The sequence below is a fragment of the Lissotriton vulgaris genome, chromosome 9 (genome assembly GCF_964263255.1).
Source record: "Lissotriton vulgaris chromosome 9, aLisVul1.2, whole genome shotgun sequence".
In the NCBI taxonomy this organism is placed as follows: Eukaryota; Metazoa; Chordata; class Amphibia; order Caudata; family Salamandridae; genus Lissotriton; species Lissotriton vulgaris.
This window is the reverse complement of record NC_141697.1, coordinates 144151753-144174001: the sequence shown is the minus strand read 5'-3', so window position 1 is coordinate 144174001 and position 22249 is coordinate 144151753. Positions and strand designations below refer to the sequence as shown.

Genomic DNA, 22249 nt, shown 5'->3' with positions numbered 1-22249 from the left:
GTCGGCTGTGGGCTTCTTGAGCAGGGGTCTGACTTCTGCACGCTTCCAGTCATGAGGGAAGGTGCCTGTTGTGAAGGTGGTGTTGATGGTCTGTTGTAGTTCGAGTGCAATGGTGTCCGCTGCCCTGTGGTAGATTAGCGGGGGCAGGGGTTGGTGGGGCCCCAGAATGGATGCCTTTCATGGTCGTGGCGGTGTCCTCTGTTGTGATTGGTCTCTAGTTGGAGATGGTGGGTTGGCTGGCATCTGTGGGGGGTGGGGTGGCGGCTGCAGCGTCAAGTGGGTGGTCGACGAAGTTGTTGTAGAGTGTCCTGATCTTGAGGTGGAAGTAGGTTCTGAGCTTGTATTGGGACTGGGTGATGTCTGTGAAATGAAAATGAAATTAAATGAAAAGGGGATTTATTAAGCGCAGCTGCTGCCCTGGGGCGTCCAGGCGGTAAAAGCAAGATTCATGCCTCCTAATGTGGTCAACCTAGGGGGTTAGTCTGGTTTATTAAAGAGGAAGGTTTTGAGCTGCGTGCGAAAGTCAGGCTAGTTAGAATTAGATCTTAAGTGGAAAGGGAGTGAGTTCCATAGCCTGGCCGCATTGTCGGAAAATGTCCTACCTCCAGCTCTGGATCTCCTGATGCGAGGGACTACCACCAAGAAGGCGTGGGTGGAGCGAAGCTGTTTGTTGGGACAATAAGAGGTGACCAGAGAGTGGCTAATTACTGGGCCAGTTTTCCAGTAGGCTTGGTGAGAAATGCACATAGAATTGAATTTAATTCTCTTCCTAACAGGGAGCCAGCGCAGAGTTCTCAGCCCAGACTCCACCGAAACTCTACGTGAGAGACTAAGCAGTGTGCGTGCTGCACAGTTCTGGATCCGCTGAAGTTTTTGCAAAGAATATTCAGGTGCCCCTAAGTACAGGGCGTTGCTAAAATGAAGACGAGATTGAATTAGGCCCTGCATAACAACTTGCTTGGCTTCAAAAGGTAGAAGCGGGAGGATTTTCTTCATCATCCTGATGAGTCCAAAGCAAGTCGCTGATAGTTTAGTTGCTTGGGTATTAAGGGTCAGGGATTTGTCCAGCCACACCCCAAAACTTTTTATATTGTCTTTAGGTGTGGGCTGCGCACCCAGACTGGCGGGCCACCATTGACCTTCTATGGTCCATGTCTGTGGCTTCGCTGCTTCGCTGCTTGGGTTGGTGAAATCCCGAATTACACTGAAGAGTTCCGCAGAATTGCTGAGAATTTTGTTGTGGGTGAAGTTCCTTTTGGTTTGTTCTGATTTGGTTGTGGTAGTCCGTGATGGCGTGCTTGTAGTTGGAGTAGTTATCTGTAGTCCTGGTGTACCTCCAGTTCTTCTCAAGACGTCTGTAGGTGCGCCTGACTTCTTGGAGATCGGTGGTGAACCAGTCTGCTTTCCTAGGACTCTGTTTCCTGGGGTTGCGTAGCGGGGTGAGCTTGTCCGCACAGCTGGAGATCCAGGTGTGGAGTCCTGTGGCTGCTTTGTTTGCATCGGTCGTTCAGGTGGGGTTGTCTAGGGTGAGGGGGGAGTTCAGTTGCGCGTCTGTAACCTTGCTCCAAGTCCTTTGTGGTGGGCGGGAGGGTGGTTTCTGTGCCTTGGGTTTGTTGATGGTGAAATGGACCCAGTGGTGGTCGGTCCATGGTGGTTGTGTGGCTGAAGTAAATGTTGCTACCTGCCGCAAAGATGGGGTCGAGGGTGTGTCCTGCTCTGTGTGTGGGTACAGTGACGAGTTGGTTGAGTCCGATGCTGGTGAGGTTATTCCGGAGGCTGGTGGAGTGGGGGTCGCTGGGATTGTTGAGGTGGAAGTTAAAGTCTCCGATGAGTATGTAGTTCATTGATGCGATGGCGTGAGGTGCGATTAAGTCTGTGATGGCAGTGGTGAAGGGTGTCCGGGGGCTGGGGGGTCTGTAGACAAGGGTTCTTCGGAGTGTGGTGTTTGGGCTGGTCTGGATCTGGAAGTGAAGTTGTTCGGCGGGGCGAAGGTTTCGCTGGAGGTGGTGAGGCAGAGGGTGCTCTTGTGTGTGATGGCGAGGCTCCCCCTGGGTGGTTGGGGCGGTCCTTCCTCTGGATCTTGTATCCGTTCAGGATGGCGGTGTTGATGTCACGGGCGGGGGAAACAGCGTTTACTACGCTGGTAGTGCCACATTACATCATCCGCGTTGTTACCACGCATGGCATTACATCGCAAGTCGTTTCAACGACTTGCGCTAGATGGCGCGCAACACCAGGGAATGTGTTGGATTTTAAATCCAACAAATTCCCTGCTGTTGCTCTAACTAGAATAGGACCAGTAATTTATATTACTCCTAAGTCCAGCCCGCCATCTAGCGCAAGTCGTAGAAACAACTTGCGGTGTAAAGCCATGCATGGCAACAACACGGATGATATAACGTCTGCGTTGTAACCTACTGTGGGATAATAGATGGCGTAGTAACTTCATACATTCCAGGGGCGGAGGCGGCGTTGGTCCAAGTCTCTGTGAAGAAGGCAATATCGAGCAGGTTCCAGATTTCCATGTCGTGTTTGTGCATGGAGCGCACGTTGAGGAGGATGCATCTTAGGCTGTCATCCATGTTAGCGTCGGTGGTGTTGGAGGCCGGGGTGGTTGTGAATGTCTGACGGCAGTGGAGGCAGGTGAACTGGCTGTGGGTCGAGGTTGGCGAGGCCTGTTGGCAGTCTCTGTGTCTTCCGTGGTTGAGTGCGAGGAGGGCACTGTCATTTTAGCTGTGGAAGGTCGCGGATCCAGGGTTCCTGGAACTGGTCTCGGTCGGGTCGCGGATGGGCGCAGTCAGGCTTGCCTTAGGCGTGCCATTCGGCACGCTATCTGTGCACCCGCTGTGCGACCAGGCAGAGGCCCCCCATTAAGTAGGGGAGGGGGCGGGGCGGCGGGTAGGGAGGCGGGAGCGGGGTCTGTGTTGGTGGGAGGGGCCGCATGGGCCACGAGGTGGGAAAGGCTGTATTTAAATTTACTATCCCCAAAAAAGAAAGAATTAAACCGGAGTGAGACCAAGTGAAAGAATTAAAAAAATAAGGAGAAGCAAGTGAGCAGGGGGCGAGATGGACACCTGGCGGGCAGGAGACTCGATCCCCTCTGAGGCTGTGATGGGCTGCCCGCGCGAACCCTGAAGACAGGAGGGCTCTTGTGATAGAAGATTTTGATTTGTGTACTTAATCACTATGGCTTCTTTATTACATCAGGACCCTTGTCGAGAAATACTTTGAAGAAAAGGTCATTGTGACTTTGGTAGTAACCGTACCCTTTATTCATTCAACACTGGAGGTAGGGGTTTTGAGATTTCTCCTTAACAAAGTGTGGGTACAATCCCTGCAGAGTGTGGCAAAGTGACCCTTCTCATTTATGCTGACCTTGAGGTTGCTTCCATGACAAAACTGTTCAGTGGAAAGTTTCTCATCAAACGCTGGAAGACTAAAGCCTGTCTGACTGACCAAATTAATTCTGGGTAATAAGAGATAGCAAGGCTTCTTTGGTGATTCTGAGAGTACAACTTTAAGAGATTGAGGACAGAGGACACACTGCTGTTTTGGTTCTGGTAGATCTATCAGCCAATTACAACACCAAGAAAATTAAGGTTCTTCTCAAATGAAGAAAAGTTATCTTGGCTCAGTGTTCCACCTTCTCATAACAGTGGGACGGAAGTGAGGAAGAGAAGGTTTACATCAAATAAACTTGAAGAGACTTGCAAAGTTACACAGGGTTATTTGTTTTACACCTTCCTCCCCTCTCTGTTCTTGTGCTCACAGACAAAAAACAGTTGTCAATAGACTCTTTATTCATGGTTGTGACTAATGGCCAGATGTAGGTAAATCTAATTTACCGACTCATAAATACCGAATTATACCGAATCGGTATTTATGAATCGGTAAATTAGAAGGAGGGAGATGTAGGTAATTTTCTATTTTGAATTACCGAATCGTTAAGATTCGGTATTTACCGATTCGGTAAATACCGAATCGGTATTCTCCATTGATTCCTATGGGCTTTGGAGCCCATAGGAATCAATGGGAAATACTGATTCGGTATTTACCGAATCGGTAAATACCGACTCCAGCAAAGGTGCAGGGGGTGTCACTTTGACACCCTCTAGCACCATAAGTGCAGGCTTGTGTGCCATGTGGCACACATACATGCCCTAAGGGCATGTCTGTGTGTCACATGGCACAGGTGTACATGCACAGATGTGCATGCACACCTGAATTCGGTATTTTACCACCCAATAGGATTGGGTGGTAAAATACCGACTCTTAAGGGCCTGTGGCACTCTGTGGAGTGCCACCTACATCTTGAATTACCGAATTCGGTAAAATGACCGATTCGGTATTTTACAGAATCGGTAAATTTACCGATTCGGTAAGTTAACCGATTCTGTAAAATAATGGCCCCTACATTTCAATCACCAATTACTGGTCGGTAACGGCCGAATTCGGCCGTTACCGACCGGTAATTGGCGACCTACATCTGACCCTATATCTTAATAAGAATGATATGCAAAAGCTAGCTGTATTGTGGCCTTTTGGTGCTGCCCAATAAAGTAATGTGAATGATAGACCTGTCATCTAAGGGTAGTTTCCCCCAATGTTTTGTCTTCGCCCTCATATTTTTCTTAATTTGTTTTTCCTGGCTTTAGTACTCTGCGCTTTGCCACTGCTAACCAATGCTAAAGTGCTTGTGCTCACTCCCTACAATTTGCTTACACCTAGTTGGCATATTTAATTTACTGAGACATCCCTATTAAAGGGGTATATCATATTTCCAGGGCCTATAAATTAAATGCTACTATTTGTCCTGCAAGACTCATTGTGCCACCCACATATGTTGCCCCTTAAAACATGTTCCAAGTCTGCCATTGTAGCCTGAATGCAGTATTAAACTGCAAATTCGACTGGGCAAAATGACCCCCTTGCCAAGTCTTAAACTCCCCTTTTATTACATATAAGCCACTCCTAAGATAAGCCTTTGGTTGCTCATAAGGCAGGGTGCATTGTAAGTAAACGGTTAGACACCTACTTTTAAGTTTCACATGTCCTGGTAGTGAAAAACTCCTAAATTCATTTTTTAACTACTTTGAGGCCTACATCTCCGATAGGATAACATTGGGTTGCCTTATTACATGTAATAAGTAATAAGTGCTAATTTGTGATTAGGAACAGGTGGGAAATTCATGTTTGGTGTCTAAGACGTTGTAATTAAAAATCTTCTTTAATGGTAAAATCTGATTTTAAGTCACAATTTTGAAAATAGCACTTTTAGGAAGCCGAAACTACATAACCCATGATTCCTGAGTCTCACGTGATTTGCTAGATGTTGTGCACATACATTGCTGAGTGAACAAACCCACAGAGAAACAATGGTGGGTGATTAACGGAGCAGTGCAGGTAACGAGCAACTGGACATGAGCAGAGCTGCCCATTACACTTATTATAAAAATGCGAAATACTGAGATGCTAAGTGGACTGCACTGGAAAATCAGTGCGGGAAAAGGGCATTTAGGAAATGAATAACATACTCTGTTGCAAACACAAGAAAGAAGTAAATAATTATTGAGATCATTGACACTATGGAACCTTGTGCAGCTTAAAGCTATATCTCATATTTTTTGTAATTTATTCTTTTCTCCTCACAGTGTAAAAATGGCAATCCTTTTTGGGGAGAATTTCAAAACGTTATCACCAATGGGTTTTAGGTGAAGGGATTGAAACGTTATGTTGCACTCTTTTAGCGACCCAACCCCTTTTTTTATGTGTTCTCTACCAACAGCATACCAAGACCCATAATCAAAGGGAACTTGTAGGTACATACATTTGACTATCCATATTAATGAGTGTTCACCAATCTTCATAGGCACACCTGACTTGTCCTGGATGGTTTTTTTTAAACCGCAGCCCCGTTGAAGCTCACGCAAAAATACAAGCATCCACTGAATTCAAAATGCATTGGCTTTATCTAAGGAAAGCTAAGGTGCCTCATTATCAAGAGACTGAATTTTCCCTACATGCCTAAGGACAACATAAGGTGCCACGGCGGTGAACCTCCCTAAAAAAAAAGGACAGAGTTTCCCGAAGAACTCTAGTTAACCATCGGAATAGGTCTGGGATTCACAATAGATATGTTAAATGTTCTGAAGTCAAAAACGTGTTTGACGTGCATACAATATTGTTTTTCAGAATGTTTGTATTGTCCTGTGAATTTGCCTAATGTTAAACTAATCTAATGCATTGAACACAATCTACTCACCATTAAAATAAAAATAAATGTCACTATGAATATTTTTCCTTATTCCTTGAAATTCATTTTTAATTAGTTTGTAATGACATGGTGAAAAAGATCAGCATGTCTTACCCACTAAAGTTTCTATGATAATCTATGGTGAATGAGGGTAATTTTCCCTTTTTGATGAAAACCCTTTAGAAAGTTGGCATTTTCCTGCCCTATCTATTTTGACTCGGCAGTGTGTTCCTGGGTAACATGACTGGGTGTAGTTGGCAGCTAGACTTTGTTTAGTCTTCCCAGACCGCCATATAATAGAGGGATTAGATGTGCCTGGATGGATCACCACTGGCAGGATGGGGCCAGAGCTGGGCACAGTCCCAATAGCAAATCAATAGGTTGTGCCCTGCAATCCCACAAAGAACTTAACACTACCTCATGGTTTATACAGCCAGGCTGTTGCCTGGGCAGTAGAGACAGCAACTCTAAGCACTTAAAAGGGAAAACTCTAGAAACTTCTCCTGTTTCATAGAAGGTACCAGGTATAAAAATAGAATCCTCAGACTCACTTTTCAGTTCACTTTCTGGACCTGCGGATGGGCTCTCAAAGGACTGCCTGTTTCTGTGGCCTGCTGTGTGCTTCAGAAGACTGCTTTGCTGCACCTGCCTGGATGGGCTGATATGCTACCTGAAGTCTTCCTTGCACTCTCAAAAGCCTGCCCTGCTGCATGAGGCCGCTATTTTAACCCAGAAGTACATGAGTGACTCCATAGGCTAATAGGCTGCCCTCCTGATCATAGCGTCAGTGAGAGAAAAGGTTTCAACCATCTTGAACGCGCACCAGGACCCTGCCTGAGTGTGTCCTAATCTCCAAAGTGGTGCCTCTCCAGACCTGGACCCATGAAAGTAGTGTTTACGGTGCCCAGATAGCCAAAATCCAACCCTTGGACATTTTTGGCTAAAAACTGCTGTGAGTACCAAGAGGAGACTTGGACCGTCTTGCTCGTCGATCTGCCGAAGGTGCATTGCCAGTCGGCCTGACTTTATGGCATTTCTTGCTACGTTCTTCTCTGCAGCAGCGAATCATGTTCAGCTGTACTTCACTGAAGGGTTGTTCGGCCTCCCGCAGCTCCCGCAGCTCTTCGATGACAACGCCCTTCTCCTCAGACACCACCTGTAGCCTTGCCCAGTTGAACGTTGCCTTCTCAGAAATTTTTCACAAAGTCTCCTCTGAGTCCGAAGGTAAGTGCCGACTGGGCCCAATCCCCTTTTTAAATCCGACCCGTACTGCATCACGGTCAGTCAAATTTTTGTACTTTGAACTGGTCTTGTGTGACCAGATGTCGATGTTTGGCAGTTTGATCTTTAGGTAGTTGGTTTTGCCTTAAACTGTACAAATTCATAAGTCCTGTCCTACAGATTGGATTTTTGTCATTTTGGTGTCAAATAATGTATTAAAATGTACTCTATTTTTCTAAATCGGTGTGGGATTTTACTTGTGTTGTGTGTTTACATTATTACTATTTTGTGCTGCATAAATACTTTACACATTCAGCCACATGCATCAAGCTGTTTTGCTTTTGCAAACGGTGCGAATCGCAAAATTCGGCCGTTTGCGAATGCAAAAACCTGTTTTGGGATGCATCATTTTTTTTCTTTTTTCGCAATTTAAGAATTCACACTTTTTTGCGATTTCTCAAATTGCGATAGCATTTATGAAATCGCAAATTGTGCGATTTCTTAAATGCTATGCATGATTTAATTTAATTTGCGAATTCGCAATTTGGAAGGGAAAAATTACCATGAAGTAAACCTTCATGGTAATTTGCGAAAAGTTTCAAAAGTGCAAAAAAATGCATTTTTGAAACTTATATTTTACATACACACCTGCCCTTGGGACATGTGTGTGAGTAAAATGTACTTACATGACATTTCAGGGGTGCAGGGCGGGGTCCTTTGGACCCCCCCTGTACCCTTGAAATTGCATTCTCATTTTGCGAATCCTTAATTGCGAATTCGCAAAATGAGAATGCCTTCCCATTGATTCCTATGGGCCTCTAGGCCCATAGGAATCAATGTAAAGCAATTCCTTAATTGCGATTCACAATTAAGGAATCTCAAATAAAGAAAATTAGGGAATCGCAAAAACTTTTGCACTTTCTTGATGCATAGGATTTTGCAATTCCTAAATTGCGATTCCTTAATTTTCGCAATTTAGGAATCGCAAATTCCTACAATGATGCATGTACCTGATTGTCTCTAAGGTAAGCCTGACTGCTTTCATGCCTAGCCACCAGACACTCATGCACAGGTTATAATAGTGACTTTTGTGGTTCACCCTGATTTGCATTGTGACTGTTGCTTGAGCAGGGTTAACACCCCACTCAACCAACAACCCAATTTTGCACAAGGAAGCTCTCCAACTATAAGCAAGGTATTGAAAAGGAGGGATCACTTGACTGCAACTAATCATTATATATGGAGCACTCAGATGAACACAGTGGATTTTTGGTTGACATTCTCTTTACACTCCTCAATTGTCTGTTAAGAAAGTCTGTGTTTTGTCTTTTGTTTCTAGATAATGAGGAGCTTTTGCTAAATGTGACAGGGTCATATAAGCCGAAAGCAAAAACCACCTTACACTCTTCTTCACGACCTGTGGACACATTTCTCTTCCATACTGTCAAGAATTGGGACCCAGAACTCACTGCCACAGTTGATGGAATCCCCCTTCCAGATGTTTCCATCGTGAGTTGCTTTTTATTCTTGTTCATATACATTACATATAATCACATTTAGTTAATTCTACTGAATGGCGGTCTATATTCACTATTACTTTATTCCTTTCAACACAAGAGTAAGACTATTTCTATGGTTGACATCAGAAGGTAACATACCCAAATCTGTTGGGGTTGTAGTGAACGGGGGATTGTACATCATGAAAAATATATATGCGAGAAAGAAATTGCCAAGTGCTTTCGCACTAATGCAAGATGTGTAAATGTGCATTATGTACACTTACACATGCAGCTACATCTTCACATAGTTAGAAATAGAAATTCACATACTTTTCCTGAATGCTCTTGGAAACCTATCTGATTTCAAAGGGATAATTGGGCTATTTGGTAAATGATGTCACAATAGGTCTCAGTTCAGTTCAGTTCAGTAAGCTTTATTCGATTATTGCAAAACAATCATAAAAGCACAATAGGTCTCATTTTACCTCAATGTCCTCTGTCCTTGTCCGAGTATTACTTAGCTGCCTAAACAATACAATAAACAAAACGGGCTGTACCACAAGTCCTGCCCAACCACCTTGGGCATCATAAAGGTCCTGGCATACCCAGCATCCTTCTTTTTAGGTCTTGCGTAAGACAGTGCCCATGTGCTTGCAGTATTGTACACTACAAGGGGCTTGGAGCTCGTCCATTGCTTATCATTCTTTGGTTTCATTCACTTCTTATTTGCTGCCTCCTAATTGGCCATTAACTTCTTCTTTCTTGTGAATCATGCACTAAGTACTGATTGCTTCATCTTGCCTAGTATCCTCATGTGTCCTTGTATTCAGGAAATGTTTGTGAATTCCTCTGGCCGCCCGGACTCGCTCCTGACCGGTTGCTCCCTCCTTGCTCCTCTCCCTGTACTGCTGCTATCTTCCTGGGGATCGCACTGCTGAATCAACTTCACGGTATCGCCTGCATTCTTTAATTTAGTGGTATCGCCTGCATTAGACTAATTAGCGCTGTGTTTAAAATCTGCTCGCCTGCATTTCACCAATTTGCGCAGTGTTTTTATAATCTCATAGCTCTCAGCGCATGTGATTGGAGCGCCGCCCGCCCTGCACTGCATTTAACTGTATTGGCCCACCTGGCAGCAACGTGCATTATTGTATTAATTTTCGCTGGCGACCTACTGCCCCTGCCTCGCCTCCCCTCTGACCTCCATCTTGTTTGCTGTTGTTGTTTTCCCTGCCCCTCCTCCCCGCTACCGCCTCCCAGCTGCTGACCCTCCCACCCACGTTCACAGAGCCTACCTCGTCCTTTCAGCCCCTGTGACCGCCCGGACTCGCTCCTGACCGGTTGCTCCCTCCTTGCTCCTCTCCCTGTACTGCTGCTATCTTCCTGGGGATCGCACTGCTGAATCAACTTCACGGTATCGCCTGCATTCTTTAATTTAGTGGTATCGCCTGCATTAGACTAATTAGCGCTGTGTTTAAAATCTGCTCGCCTGCATTTCACCAATTTGCGCAGTGTTTTTATAATCTCATAGCTCTCAGCGCATGTGATTGGAGCGCCGCCCGCCCTGCACTGCACTTAACTGTATTGGCCCACCTGGCAGCAACGTGCATTATTGTATTAATTTTCGCTGGCGACCTACTGCCCCTGCCTCGCCTCCCCTCTGACCTCCATCTTGTTTGCTGTTGTTTTTTTCCCTGCCCCTCCTCCCCGCTACCGCCTCCCAGCTGCTGACCCTCCCACGCTCCGCCCCCTCCACCATCCATTTATGGCCAATGCCTCCACGCGCAGCGTCCACGCGCTTCGGACACGCCGAAGGTGCGCCAAAGGTAAGCCCGTCTACGCCCGTCCGCGCCTGGACCGCGCCCAGCGCCAGACCCCCTGCCCCTCGCGCTGCCCAGCCCTCCCGCATTACCTACGATGCCGCCACCCTCCTAGCCCTTAACCCTGGTCGCGCTCCCAACTGCGTCCAAGCCGCTCCTGGACACACCCATGGACCTTTCACCTGCTACTCCTGCAAATTCATCGGCACCGACAACATCTCCGCTACAACCTCACCACAGATACCCGACCCCAACCACCTACATTGTATCCTTCTCAACACCCGATCAGTCCACAGGCACGCCATCGACCTATGGAACCTACTAGACACCATCTCTCCGGACATCGCCTTCCTTACGGAAACATGGATGAATGCTTCCTCAGCACCAGACATCACCATTGCCATCCCTGATGAATATAAGATCACACGCAAGGACCGCACCAGCCACACAGGAGGAGGAATCGCTATAGTCCATAAGAAATCTATCCGCATCTCAACCAGCTCTGACGCCAACCTCGCCAATTCCGAACACCTTCACTTCCAGATCCACATCGACCCCAAGACCACACTCAGAGGCACCCTCCTTTACAGGCCACCAGGACCCCGCGCAAAATTCAGTGAAGACATCACGGACTTCATCACTCCACACGCGCTCCCCTCCAAAGAATACATCCTTCTGGGAGACCTCAACTTTCACTTCGATAAGATCAACGACCGCAACACCGCCACCCTCGTGGACAACCTCACCAACCTCGGACTTAAACAACTGGTCACTTCCCCCACCCACATCGCAGGTCACACACTCGACCCCATCTTCACCTCCAGCAACCATGTCTCCTTCAGCCACACTACGGACCTCATCTGGACTGACCACAGATGCGTTCACTTCACCTACAACAAACCAAAACCCAGCATCCACCTCCAACCTACCTTGAAAAGGAACTGGAACAAAATCACCACGGACCAAATCTCCGCATCGCTCCTTCAACACACCCCAGCCCCCTCCTCCAACGCCAACGAAGCCGCCGCTAATCTCACCCTATGGTTATCCAACACCGCGGACACCTTAGCACCTCTGAAAAAACATCAAAACAAACCTGGCAGCAAGAAGGCCTCATGGTTCAACGATGATCTCAAGAAGTCCAAGAAACTCTGCCGCTCCCTTGAAAAGGCCTGGAAAAAAGACCCAACCACCAGCACCAAGGACGCCTTCAAAAACGCCACCCGCACTCACCACCAACTAATCCGAAAAGCCAAGAAAGCAGCACTCAAGGATCGACTCGACAACAACACTCACAACAGCAAGGAACTTTTCAACATCGTCAAGGAATTTTCCAATCCCTCGGCCAACTCCAACGACATCACCCCCTCTCAAACCCTCTGCGACTCCCTAGCCTCTTTTTTCCAAAACAAGATTGCAGACATCCACAACAGCTTTGACAACCAACCCGGAAACCAACCCACCCTACCGTCTGCTATCCATCCTCCCCCCGTGAACACCCTTAACGACTGGAAGCCAATCTCCACTGAGGACACCATCCGCCTGATGAACTCCATCCACTCAGGATCCCCCACAGACCCATGCCCTCACCACATCTTCAACAAAGCAGACTCCGTCATAGCACCGCACCTCCAAGACGTCATCAACTGCTCCTTCAACTCCGCTACCTTCCCTGAAGACTGGAAACACGCTGAACTCACCGCCCTTCTGAAAAAACCAACAGCGGACCCCACCGAACTCAAAAATTACCGCCCCATCTCGCTTCTTCCATTCCCGGCCAAAGTCATCGAGAAAGCCGTCAACAACCAGCTCGCCGCCTTCCTCGAAGCCAACAAATCCCTCGACCCCTCACAATCTGGCTTCCGAGCAAAACATAGTACCGAGACCGCCCTCATCGCAGCAACAGATGACATTCGAACTCTACTGGACAATGGAGACACAGTCGCCCTCATCCTCCTCGACCTCTCTGCAGCATTCGATACAGTTTCAATGAACAGACAAGTCAGCGCCGTATCCTCTTCCTGCTTTAACATTCTTCGCATGCTCAGAAAAACATTTCGCTGGATCCCCTCCGAAACAAGGAAAACAGTCACCCACGCTCTAGTCACGAGCCGACTGGACTACGGAAACACCCTCTACGCAGGTACCACCGCTAAACTCCAGAAGAAACTACAACGTATCCAAAACGCCTCAGCCAGGCTCATATTAGACATCCCACGCAACGAACACATCTCTGGTCACCTTAAAGACCTCCACTGGCTACCCGTCAATAAGAGGATCACTTTCCGACTGCTTACCCACGCACACAAATCACTCTACGACATCGGACCAGATTGCCTCAACTCTCGACTGTCCTTCTACACCCCCTCCCGCCAACTTCGCTCTTCCAGCCAAGCCTTCGCCACTGTACCTCGCATCAACAAGACCACCATGGGAGGCAGATCCTTTTCATACCTGGCTGCCAAAACATGGAACTCACTCCCCGCTTACCTCCGCCTCACCCAGAATCACCTAGCGTTCAGAAAGCAGCTTAAAACGTGGATATTTGACAAATAATCCTCCTCCCCGTCCTAAGCGCCTTGAAACCCTCTGGGTATGTAGTGCGCTATACAAATTTTATGACTTGACTTGACTTGACAGCACCCTTCTACAACGCCTCAATAACATCGGAATCCAAGGAAAAGCACTGGAATGGATCACCTCGTTCCTCACCGGTAGAACCCAGAGAGTCCGCCTTCCTCCATTCAAGTCCGAGGCCTCTGAAGTCATCTGCGGCGTACCTCAAGGATCCTCACTCAGTCCCACCCTCTTCAACGTATACATGAGCCCCCTCGCGGCCATCGCCCGCCAACACAACCTCAACATCATCTCTTACGCGGACGACACTCAACTGATCATTTCCCTCACCAATGACCCCGGCGCCGCCAAAGCTAACCTGCACGAAGGAATGAAAGAAGTCGCCGAATGGATGAAACAAAGCCGTCTGAAACTGAACTCAGACAAAACAGAAGTCCTCATCCTAGGCACATCCCCCTCTGCTTGGGACGACTCCTGGTGGCCGGAAGCCCTCGGAAAAGCACCCATCCCGACAGACCACGCACGGAACCTTGGCGTCATTCTGGACTCTTCACTCTCAATGAACAAACAAGTCAACGCCGTATCCTCTTCCTGCTTCAACATTCTTCGCATGCTCAGAAAAACATTTCGCTGGATCCCCTCCGAAACTAGGAAAACAGTCACCCACGCCCTGGTCACGAGCCGACTGGACTACGGAAACACCCTCTACGCAGGTACCACCGCTAAACTCCAGAAGAAACTCCAACGAATCCAAAACGCCTCAGCCAGGCTCATACTAGACATCCCACGCAACGAACACATCTCTGGTCACCTTAAAGACCTCCACTGGCTACCTGTCAATAAGAGGATCACTTTCCGACTGCTCACCCACGCACACAAATCACTTTACGACATCGGACCAGACTGCCTCAACTCTCGACTGTCCTTCTACACCCCCTCCCGCCAACTACGCTCTTCCGACCAAGCCCTCGCCACTGTACCTCGCATCAACAAGACCACCATGGGAGGCAGATCCTTTTCTTACCTGGCTGCTAAAACATGGAACTCACTCCCCGCTTACCTCCGCCTCACCCAGAACCACCTAGCGTTCAGAAAGCAGCTTAAAACGTGGATATTTGACAAATAATCCTCCTCCTCCTAAGCGCCTTGAAACCCTCTGGGTATGTAGTGCGCTATACAAATTTTATGACTTGACTTGACTTGACTCTTTCCCACTAACCCCCTATAATTAGTTTTGCTTCTTTCACCTCCCACCCCATTGTTTGTATTACTTCATCCCTTGTTACACACGTTGCCAATGTTGCTGCTCCTCCGTTGTCCTTGTTGCTTCTTCGCCTCCCACACACCATCCTTGGCCATGTTGCTTCTTCCCCAGTCATCCCCATCCGTGTTGCTTCATCACCTCCTACCCCCCTTTGTCCATGTTGCTTTTTCTTCTACTAAATCCCTTTTCCATGTTGCATATTCCCTTCCCAACTGCCTACCATTGTCTGTGTTTCTTCTTCAATAGCAACCCTACTCTCCTGTTGTATATGTTGCCCCCCCACCCACTATAAGAAAAAAAAGCAGTATGACGTGGGCATGGCTGGCTGCATCATAGCACTTTTTTTACAGCCCAGTTGGCCATCCCCTCTCACCCTACTTCCTGTTGTGCGTGTGAAACATAGCCTCCCACCGTCCCTCCTGTTATCCACGCTGCCCACCTCCAACCGCCATAAGAAATAAGAGCTGTATGGCGAGGCCAGCTTTGACCATGCCATACAGCTTTTTTCTAACTTTTAGACATGCTGCTCTACAGCTTTGCTAAAAGACTTGGGAAAGGCAATAGCTCTTGCATTGGTGAGACCTTTTGTCTTTGCCATTGCTTGCCTCCTTTTTTGTTTTTTCGGCTTGTGACTGGCACAGGAATAGAGGAAATCCTGGGACTCCTTCCGGGCTTCAGTCTCCAAGGGTTTCCACCCTATTGTTTGCTCCCTGTTGGACTTGGGGCACAGGGGAGTGGTAAATATTTCGTAACGTTTAAGAGTAGATGAGGAATTGATCCCAGAACAAATTATTTACATATTTTCTTGCTGTGGGATCATGGGTTGCAGCATAGTCATTGAGATTTTGTGTGCCATGTGAACATTCTGTGATGAACCATCGGTTGGCTTAAAAATATTGGGCCATATTTACAATGAAAGTGACTCAGTGCATGCTGCAAGCCATTTGGCTATGCCGCACTGAGTCACTTTCCAAGCATAAAAATGCAACGTATTTACAACAATATGTCACATCCATGTGCTTTCCCCTGCGTTGGCGTACAATCGGCTGCCATATGCTGGCGCAGGCACGCTTGCACCATGCTGCAAGGATGCCTCCATTCTTGGGGAGATTGAGGTGATTTCTTCCTTCCATGCATGCTGTAGAATGCAGCACGCATTGAAAGAGGAAAAATACGACGAGTTTGCGCCTCGCTACGCCACCCTTGGGTGGCGTAGCATTCTGACACATTTCCAGGTTTACGATTTCTTGTAAATCTGGAAATGCATCAGAATACATGGGTGCTGCACGGGAACACCCACAACAACACCCATGTCACGCCTCGTACTTGTCCTTGTAAATATCGGGCAGCCGGTTGTTCCTCTGGTGCGTCACGCAACATGACGTACCGGCGGTGCAAGGGGCTTGTACATAAGACCCATTATATTGAAGTACCTGCTGGCTGTTTGCATTTAAGAATTATTTACATCTTTAAGTTGTTTTACTTTCCGTCTTGATTAGAAACCTATAGTGGCTTTGTCATATGTATACTCACTTGATGCAGTAGTAATGCAATAGTAAAGCAGACGTTCGGTTTCTGCTGAGTGTGTACCTAGTGTTCACAATATTGTGGCAGAAATTGAGGGGCAATTATTGCTTAAAGTCATTGTTGTCGTTTGTTACCAATTGTTGGCACAAATATAAATGTGAAGCATTCTAGAAAATGAACACATTTAGAGGGTTCCTCTTTCTCATCATCCTGGTCTACCTCTACTTCTTCTCCAGAGATACATCTTCCGATGTGCCCTTATGTGATGGATTTTGTTTTGAGGGAATAAAATTACCAGGATAAAATTAATCTGCCCAGATTCATGGGAAAACTATATCCCTTGGAAGAGATGGAAACTATGTGTCAAGATTCTCTTGCAGTAAAGCAGAAACATAAACAAAGATCCCAATCTCAGCAGCCTTATTCACAACAATGCTAAGGATAATTCACATATTCCTGTTGGAGTTGAATCTGATTATTCCAAATAAATGTGGAAAGGTCTACTTCAGATGCAGGGATCCTGCAAGTGATCAAGGAAGATGATCCTCTACCCTTCTAGGCTCCAGACTCAAGATAGTCAATTGACCTATTGATTCAGAGAAGAGATTGGCTTTTCTGAAAGCTATACAGGACTTATCATTCCAGTGCCACAATGTGGGAGAGGGACAAGCATCTATTATAGCAATCTTTCTAGACCCAAATTAGGAAGATTTGGAATGGTAACAGACCTAAAGTTCCTGTATCAGTGGGTCAAGGTCATACCACTGATCCAGATCGACAGCTTTATGTTAACATTGTTTCAGTACATCTAATGGTCTTGAGAATTTGTGTCTAGATCCAACACTTCCCATTTCAAGTCTTGCCATTTTGAGTTCAAGTCAACACCTCAAATCTTCACAAAGGTGGTTGTTACTCTGGTGGCCCTCCTGAATCTTTAAGGTTGAAGTGTTTATTCGCATTTAGATTACTAGCCCCTTCATTCTCTATCAGAGTTTAAAGCCAGAGAAGGCCTGGAAGTGATTGAGATCTGCCTCAACTATCATAGATTCCGGATGTGTTGCAAAACAATGTATGGCCAAGCTTTTCAAATATCTGATTTTTTTGCAGCGACATTTGGGATAGACCTGGTCATGGTCATTATTCCAGAATACTAAGCATCAACCATTCATCTTTTGCTCACCTCCCTACTTAGAATAGCTCATTCACCAGCATCACTGTTACTGAGGCTTCAGGGCCTCATAGCCCCTTGCATTGTTATGTTTCTTGGGCCCCATCTTCATCTGTATCCTCTTCTGTTGCATCTATACACATATTGATCACTAGCCTCCGCATTATTCGAAGCCCCTATTCCTTAGTCAGATCAGGTGTATCAAGCCCTAAAATTATGGCAGAATTCAACAAATTTGGTGGAAGGACATGCTCTTCCAGGATGCCCTTGCATTATAACAACAGGTGCACACTCTTTTGTATGAGGAGCAATGTTGGGAGACTAGTCATCTTAGAAAGGTTGACCTTTACAGAAAGTTTCCAATCCTCTAGCCGCACCTTCCTGCACAAAAATAATCCTCAGAGGCATTTACCTCTTTCTAAGTGTGTTGGGCCTGATGTTCTGGAATTCGCTTCCTCTCTCACTCAGGGTTGAGGTTGATAATGAGCGGTTTAGGAGGCAACTAAATACCTGGTTGTTCGCCCTAGCGTACAACTAGATGCATCTTGCTTGCTCTTTTCTCTGCTCGGACTCCCTAGCGCCAAGAGACCTGTCAGTGGATGTGCGCTTTAATAAATTCCCTCTTAACATAACAGAATAAAAAGTTTTGTATGACTTGTATAAAAATATTGGTGTTCTGAAGAAGGTCGGGTGAACGATTTCAAGTACCACTGAAATGTTGCGTCAACACAATTTAAAATAATAGTGTTTTGAGCTATTCTTTATTATTTGTATTGTTGAAATGAAAGACAGATATTTTCTTTTATTTGTTTGCGTTGCCTTTTATTATTTGTACTGTAGAGAGGAGATTCATGTCCTGTAGTGACATGAAACAATGATGTTTGGTAAATATACATTCAATAGAGTATGATGAACTGTAAGAATGTGTGTTTTAATATCTGTATGTTTTTATTTTGCATATACAAGCTGGTGTACAAATGGTATAATTTATTATATCTTCTTAAAGAGTAAATACATTTGATTGTTTTTTGAAAATGTGGGGACGGAGTTGTTTTTTTAAAATTGTAGATCAAGCGCTCACTGTATATTTATATTTAGTGCATCCTAATTGAGCCTAGGGCAGATAATATTGGGGTTCATATAGGAGTAAGTTTTCACAAAAGGGAACTTTTTTTGGTGTTGCATAACCCATCCCATCCCTTTTGGCATGAAATGGTGACTCTCTTTAATCTTGAAAATCTTGAAATATATCAGAATGCATGGGTGGATGCGTGGGGACACGCCCCCCTGCTGCAGAGTAAAGCTAGGCAGCTATATCTGCTGCCTTGCGTTACTCTAGTTATCCTGCCATGAAAGGCTGCAGAAGGTGGTCTTGCGTGACTTGATAAATCTCATTTAGGTTTTGCGTCACCCTTGTGTCCCTTTCCTTGGCGCAAGTGTAATGCAAAATCTTGATAAAGGTGGGCCTTAGAGAGTAAAATTGCATTTTTTTCAATCAATTGAGTCCAAATTTCAAACAGGCGATTCCCTTTAACCCCTTGACTGCGGCGAAAATTCCACCGCTGTGCTGGGTTTTTAATGAGTGGACGGTGTTCGGACGGCCGGGGGCAGTCCTCCGCACACACACACCGTGACGCGTAGCGGCTCCCGGGCGTCACGCGCACGCAAGGGGTTAAAAATCAGTAGAAACGAAGTAGTACAAAACGTTGTAGAGGTTGCAGCTGATTTTTACTGCTTCTGCTGAAGTTGTTGCTGAATCGACTCTTATTCTCCTTGTTAAGATACATGCTTGGTTTTTTCTCAGTTCAGATCCAGAAAAGACTCCACCACCCCGGAAAGCATGGTCGTTCTACCTCTGAAGACACTAACCGTAGGCAATAAAGTGAACGTGGCACTTCCAGCATCAATGGTGAGTGTTTCCTTTTAGGTAAAACCACAGATTACCTACTGTGCTCGTTAATAGTACTTGCAATGTAAAAATGCATTCCCTGAGATATTAACTATTTATATATGAAAAAGCAATTGTTTATCTTTCAGCAAAAAAAAGACACAGATACTTAAGGCCTAATTTAATTCTTGCTGGTAAGAATGAGGTCCGCCTACAATCATTTTGATACTGCTCTTACTGGCAGGTAAAACCTGGTGGTAAGGAACAGTAAAAACATTTGAATGCCCTCCCCCCCCCCCCCCCCCCCCCCCCATATGGGAGCATTACTTTTTTTCTTTGCAAAACGAAAATCCTGTTTGGGATGTTCTTTTTGAAAGGAAAAGAAGATTGTTGTTTGTTACAAGGCTGCGTCCTTCCAACCCAGCCCTGTAACAAACAGTAAAACGCATTGACAGGAACCGCCGTGAGGACAGTTCCTGTCAATGCCTTTATTTTTTATTTTATTTATTTATAAAGTTTTATATAGCGCAAACAAGATCCCGAAGGATATCAGAGCGCTTTACAATATGACGGGGGGAAGAACATAAATGCAATATCAACATCCAGTAGAAAGAGGAAAAAAAAAGAATGGAATGGTTGTAAATGAATGCCTTCTAGGCAGTCATATATACATTTAGTGGGCGGAGTAGTCTCTGCCTGGCAGACGTAAAGTCCTCTGCCAGGTCAAAGGTGACTACTTCGTCCATCAATATTTAAATAGGGCTCCAAATAAAGCCTTCCACAAAATCTTGTAAAAAACCTCCCATGCCTTCTTATTGCTGTATATTAGAAAATAGGGGCATATAAATCAGAATTAGCTGATTCTCAGTTATATACTTTGTTTTATGATCTCATGTCGGAGCTGAGATTAGCAGTTAAGGTATGGGCTACAGTACTAAAACATTTATGTTTTAATCCTGACTCGTTTTGATTACTTACCGGTAATTTTCTTTACTCTGAGTCTTTGCCTTTCTATTCCCAGTCCTTAGACTGTGAATTTTGAATTATTACACAACAGGATTTGCCTACCTTAGCACTAAAATAAATGTCAAAATAAATATGTATTCCCAGTCCAAACTTTGGTCCTACCTCCTCCCTGGGAGTCATAAAGACGTACTGCTACCACAATTCCTGAAATACCAATCACCTCAGTAGCCCAGGGTAAATAACAACCAGGCATGGAGGGCAGGAATCTAGGGCTGTGATGAGGAAGACCAAGGCTCGAATGAATGAAGATTATAGGCACATAATTGGGGTATTACCTCCTCATCTGTCTTCCTCGTTCATGTCATGAGGATGTGCCAGAGTGGATAAACACTTAATTACTGTTTGTGCGCTGCATAAATACTTAACACATTGTCTCTAAGTTAAACATGACTGCTTTTTGTGCCAAGCTACCCAGGGGTAAGCACAGGTTAATTTAGTGACTTTTTGTGGTTCACCCTACAAGGGAATGAGGCGGGTGCTTGACCAGGGCTCACAACCCAGTCAACCAACAACCCCATTTCACACATTTGTATTCAGTGGTGTGGACCAGGGCTTGTGTTTGTGCAGTACCATACAGTGATTTGTATTACACAAAAATCCTAAAATAATAATTTGACATCAAAGTGACCACTTTTAAAAATCTTCCTTAATTTTTCAATTGACTATTTTCTCCCTTTTCTAAATGTAAGTGTTCTACTTTCCTTTTTGGACCATGAAGATGGAGCCATGCAACTATAAGACACTCAGCAGAGCTAAGCTGCTGATACTCTGTAAGCAAAAGGGACATGAACGCAGACAAGAGGGCTACCATACTGGATTTCCAAGTCGCCCTCATGGCCTTTGAGAATAGGCAGATGTGGCAGGCCCCATCAGAAGAGGATGAGGTGGATGACAATGAAAAGGAGGAAGCACACACAGAGAATGAGGAGAGAGAGACCGGGGCCTTGAGCTGCCAGAGGAGCCCAATTCAATCTCAGCAGATGACCAGGATGCCCCGGATGCTCAGGATGGAGCAGGGAGCAGTGTGTCTGCCAGGGGCCTGATCCCAGAGGAACTGGAGGACAGGAGGGAGAAGAAGAAGCTCAAGCTACAGCCCGAACTGGTCAAGCTAAGGATGGATGAAAAGAGGATGACACTTGAGCTCAAACTCAAGGTGCTGGAAATAAAAGCCAAGCTAGTGGAGTCCAGCAATATTGGTGGCAGCATACCAGCAGTGCCCACTGTAAATGTGAGAGTCTGCATACCCATTGACCTAGAGCCCAGTTATGTGGTGGGGTCGATGATATAGATCAATGGTTATCAGCATACGAGGAAGCCCTGAGGGTACAAAAGGTCTCAGAGTAGTGCTGGGGGGAGGAGGGTTAGCGTGTGGAGGGTCATGCCTATGGTGGGAAGGGACACATTTGTCACACTTGAGGTGGAGGACCCAACCAAGTGTGCACCCATGAAGGCCATTCTTTGTACCAAATTTGGGCCGACCTCTAAGAAGTGCCTTCATAGGTTCAGGGACAGCCACAAGCTCCAAACCGTTCTGGGTGGACTTCATAGATTATTCCATCAAGGCACTGAAGGGCTGTGTGAGAGGCAGCAAGGTAGAGGATTTCACTAGTCTGAGCAACCTAATTATGATGGAGCACAAACTCAATACCTGTTTTACAGAGCTGCGCCAACACCTGGTAGATAGGAGGCCTGCTGACCCCTGGAAGCTTGCAGAGGGGACAGATATATGGGTCAGAATCAGAGTGCCCGAAAAGGTACTTTGGTGTGACCCCAAAAATGATGGTTCAGTTTCCCCCCCAAAGAGTGAGAGGATGTTCAGGGGGAACCTAGACAAGTCTCTGGTTAAGGGGGAAGGAAAAGGTTCCCATGTCCCTTCTCAGAAGAAGAAGAGATGTTCTGATCGCTAATGGCTCAGGGCACCCCATATCCAACCCGCAGCTGTGATTGTTCCCAGCTAGGATACACGCAGGGGGATTCTGTCTTGTCAAAGAAGCCACCCACTGGCA

General features: G+C 46.1%; 1 protein-coding gene across 2 annotated transcripts in view; it reads left to right on the top strand.

The window, feature by feature from the left end:
• LOC147689747 (cytosolic phospholipase A2 delta-like) overlaps positions 1-22249 on the top strand; it is a 164854-nt gene that overhangs the window by 64577 nt on the left and 78028 nt on the right. For both annotated transcript variants that reach the window (XM_086937227.1, XM_086937226.1), the window contains exons 8-9: positions 8814-8983; positions 19134-19238. In XM_086937227.1, the coding sequence (XP_086793353.1) occupies positions 8814-8983; positions 19134-19238 (275 nt within the window). The remainder of the gene's footprint in view (positions 1-8813; positions 8984-19133; positions 19239-22249) is intronic.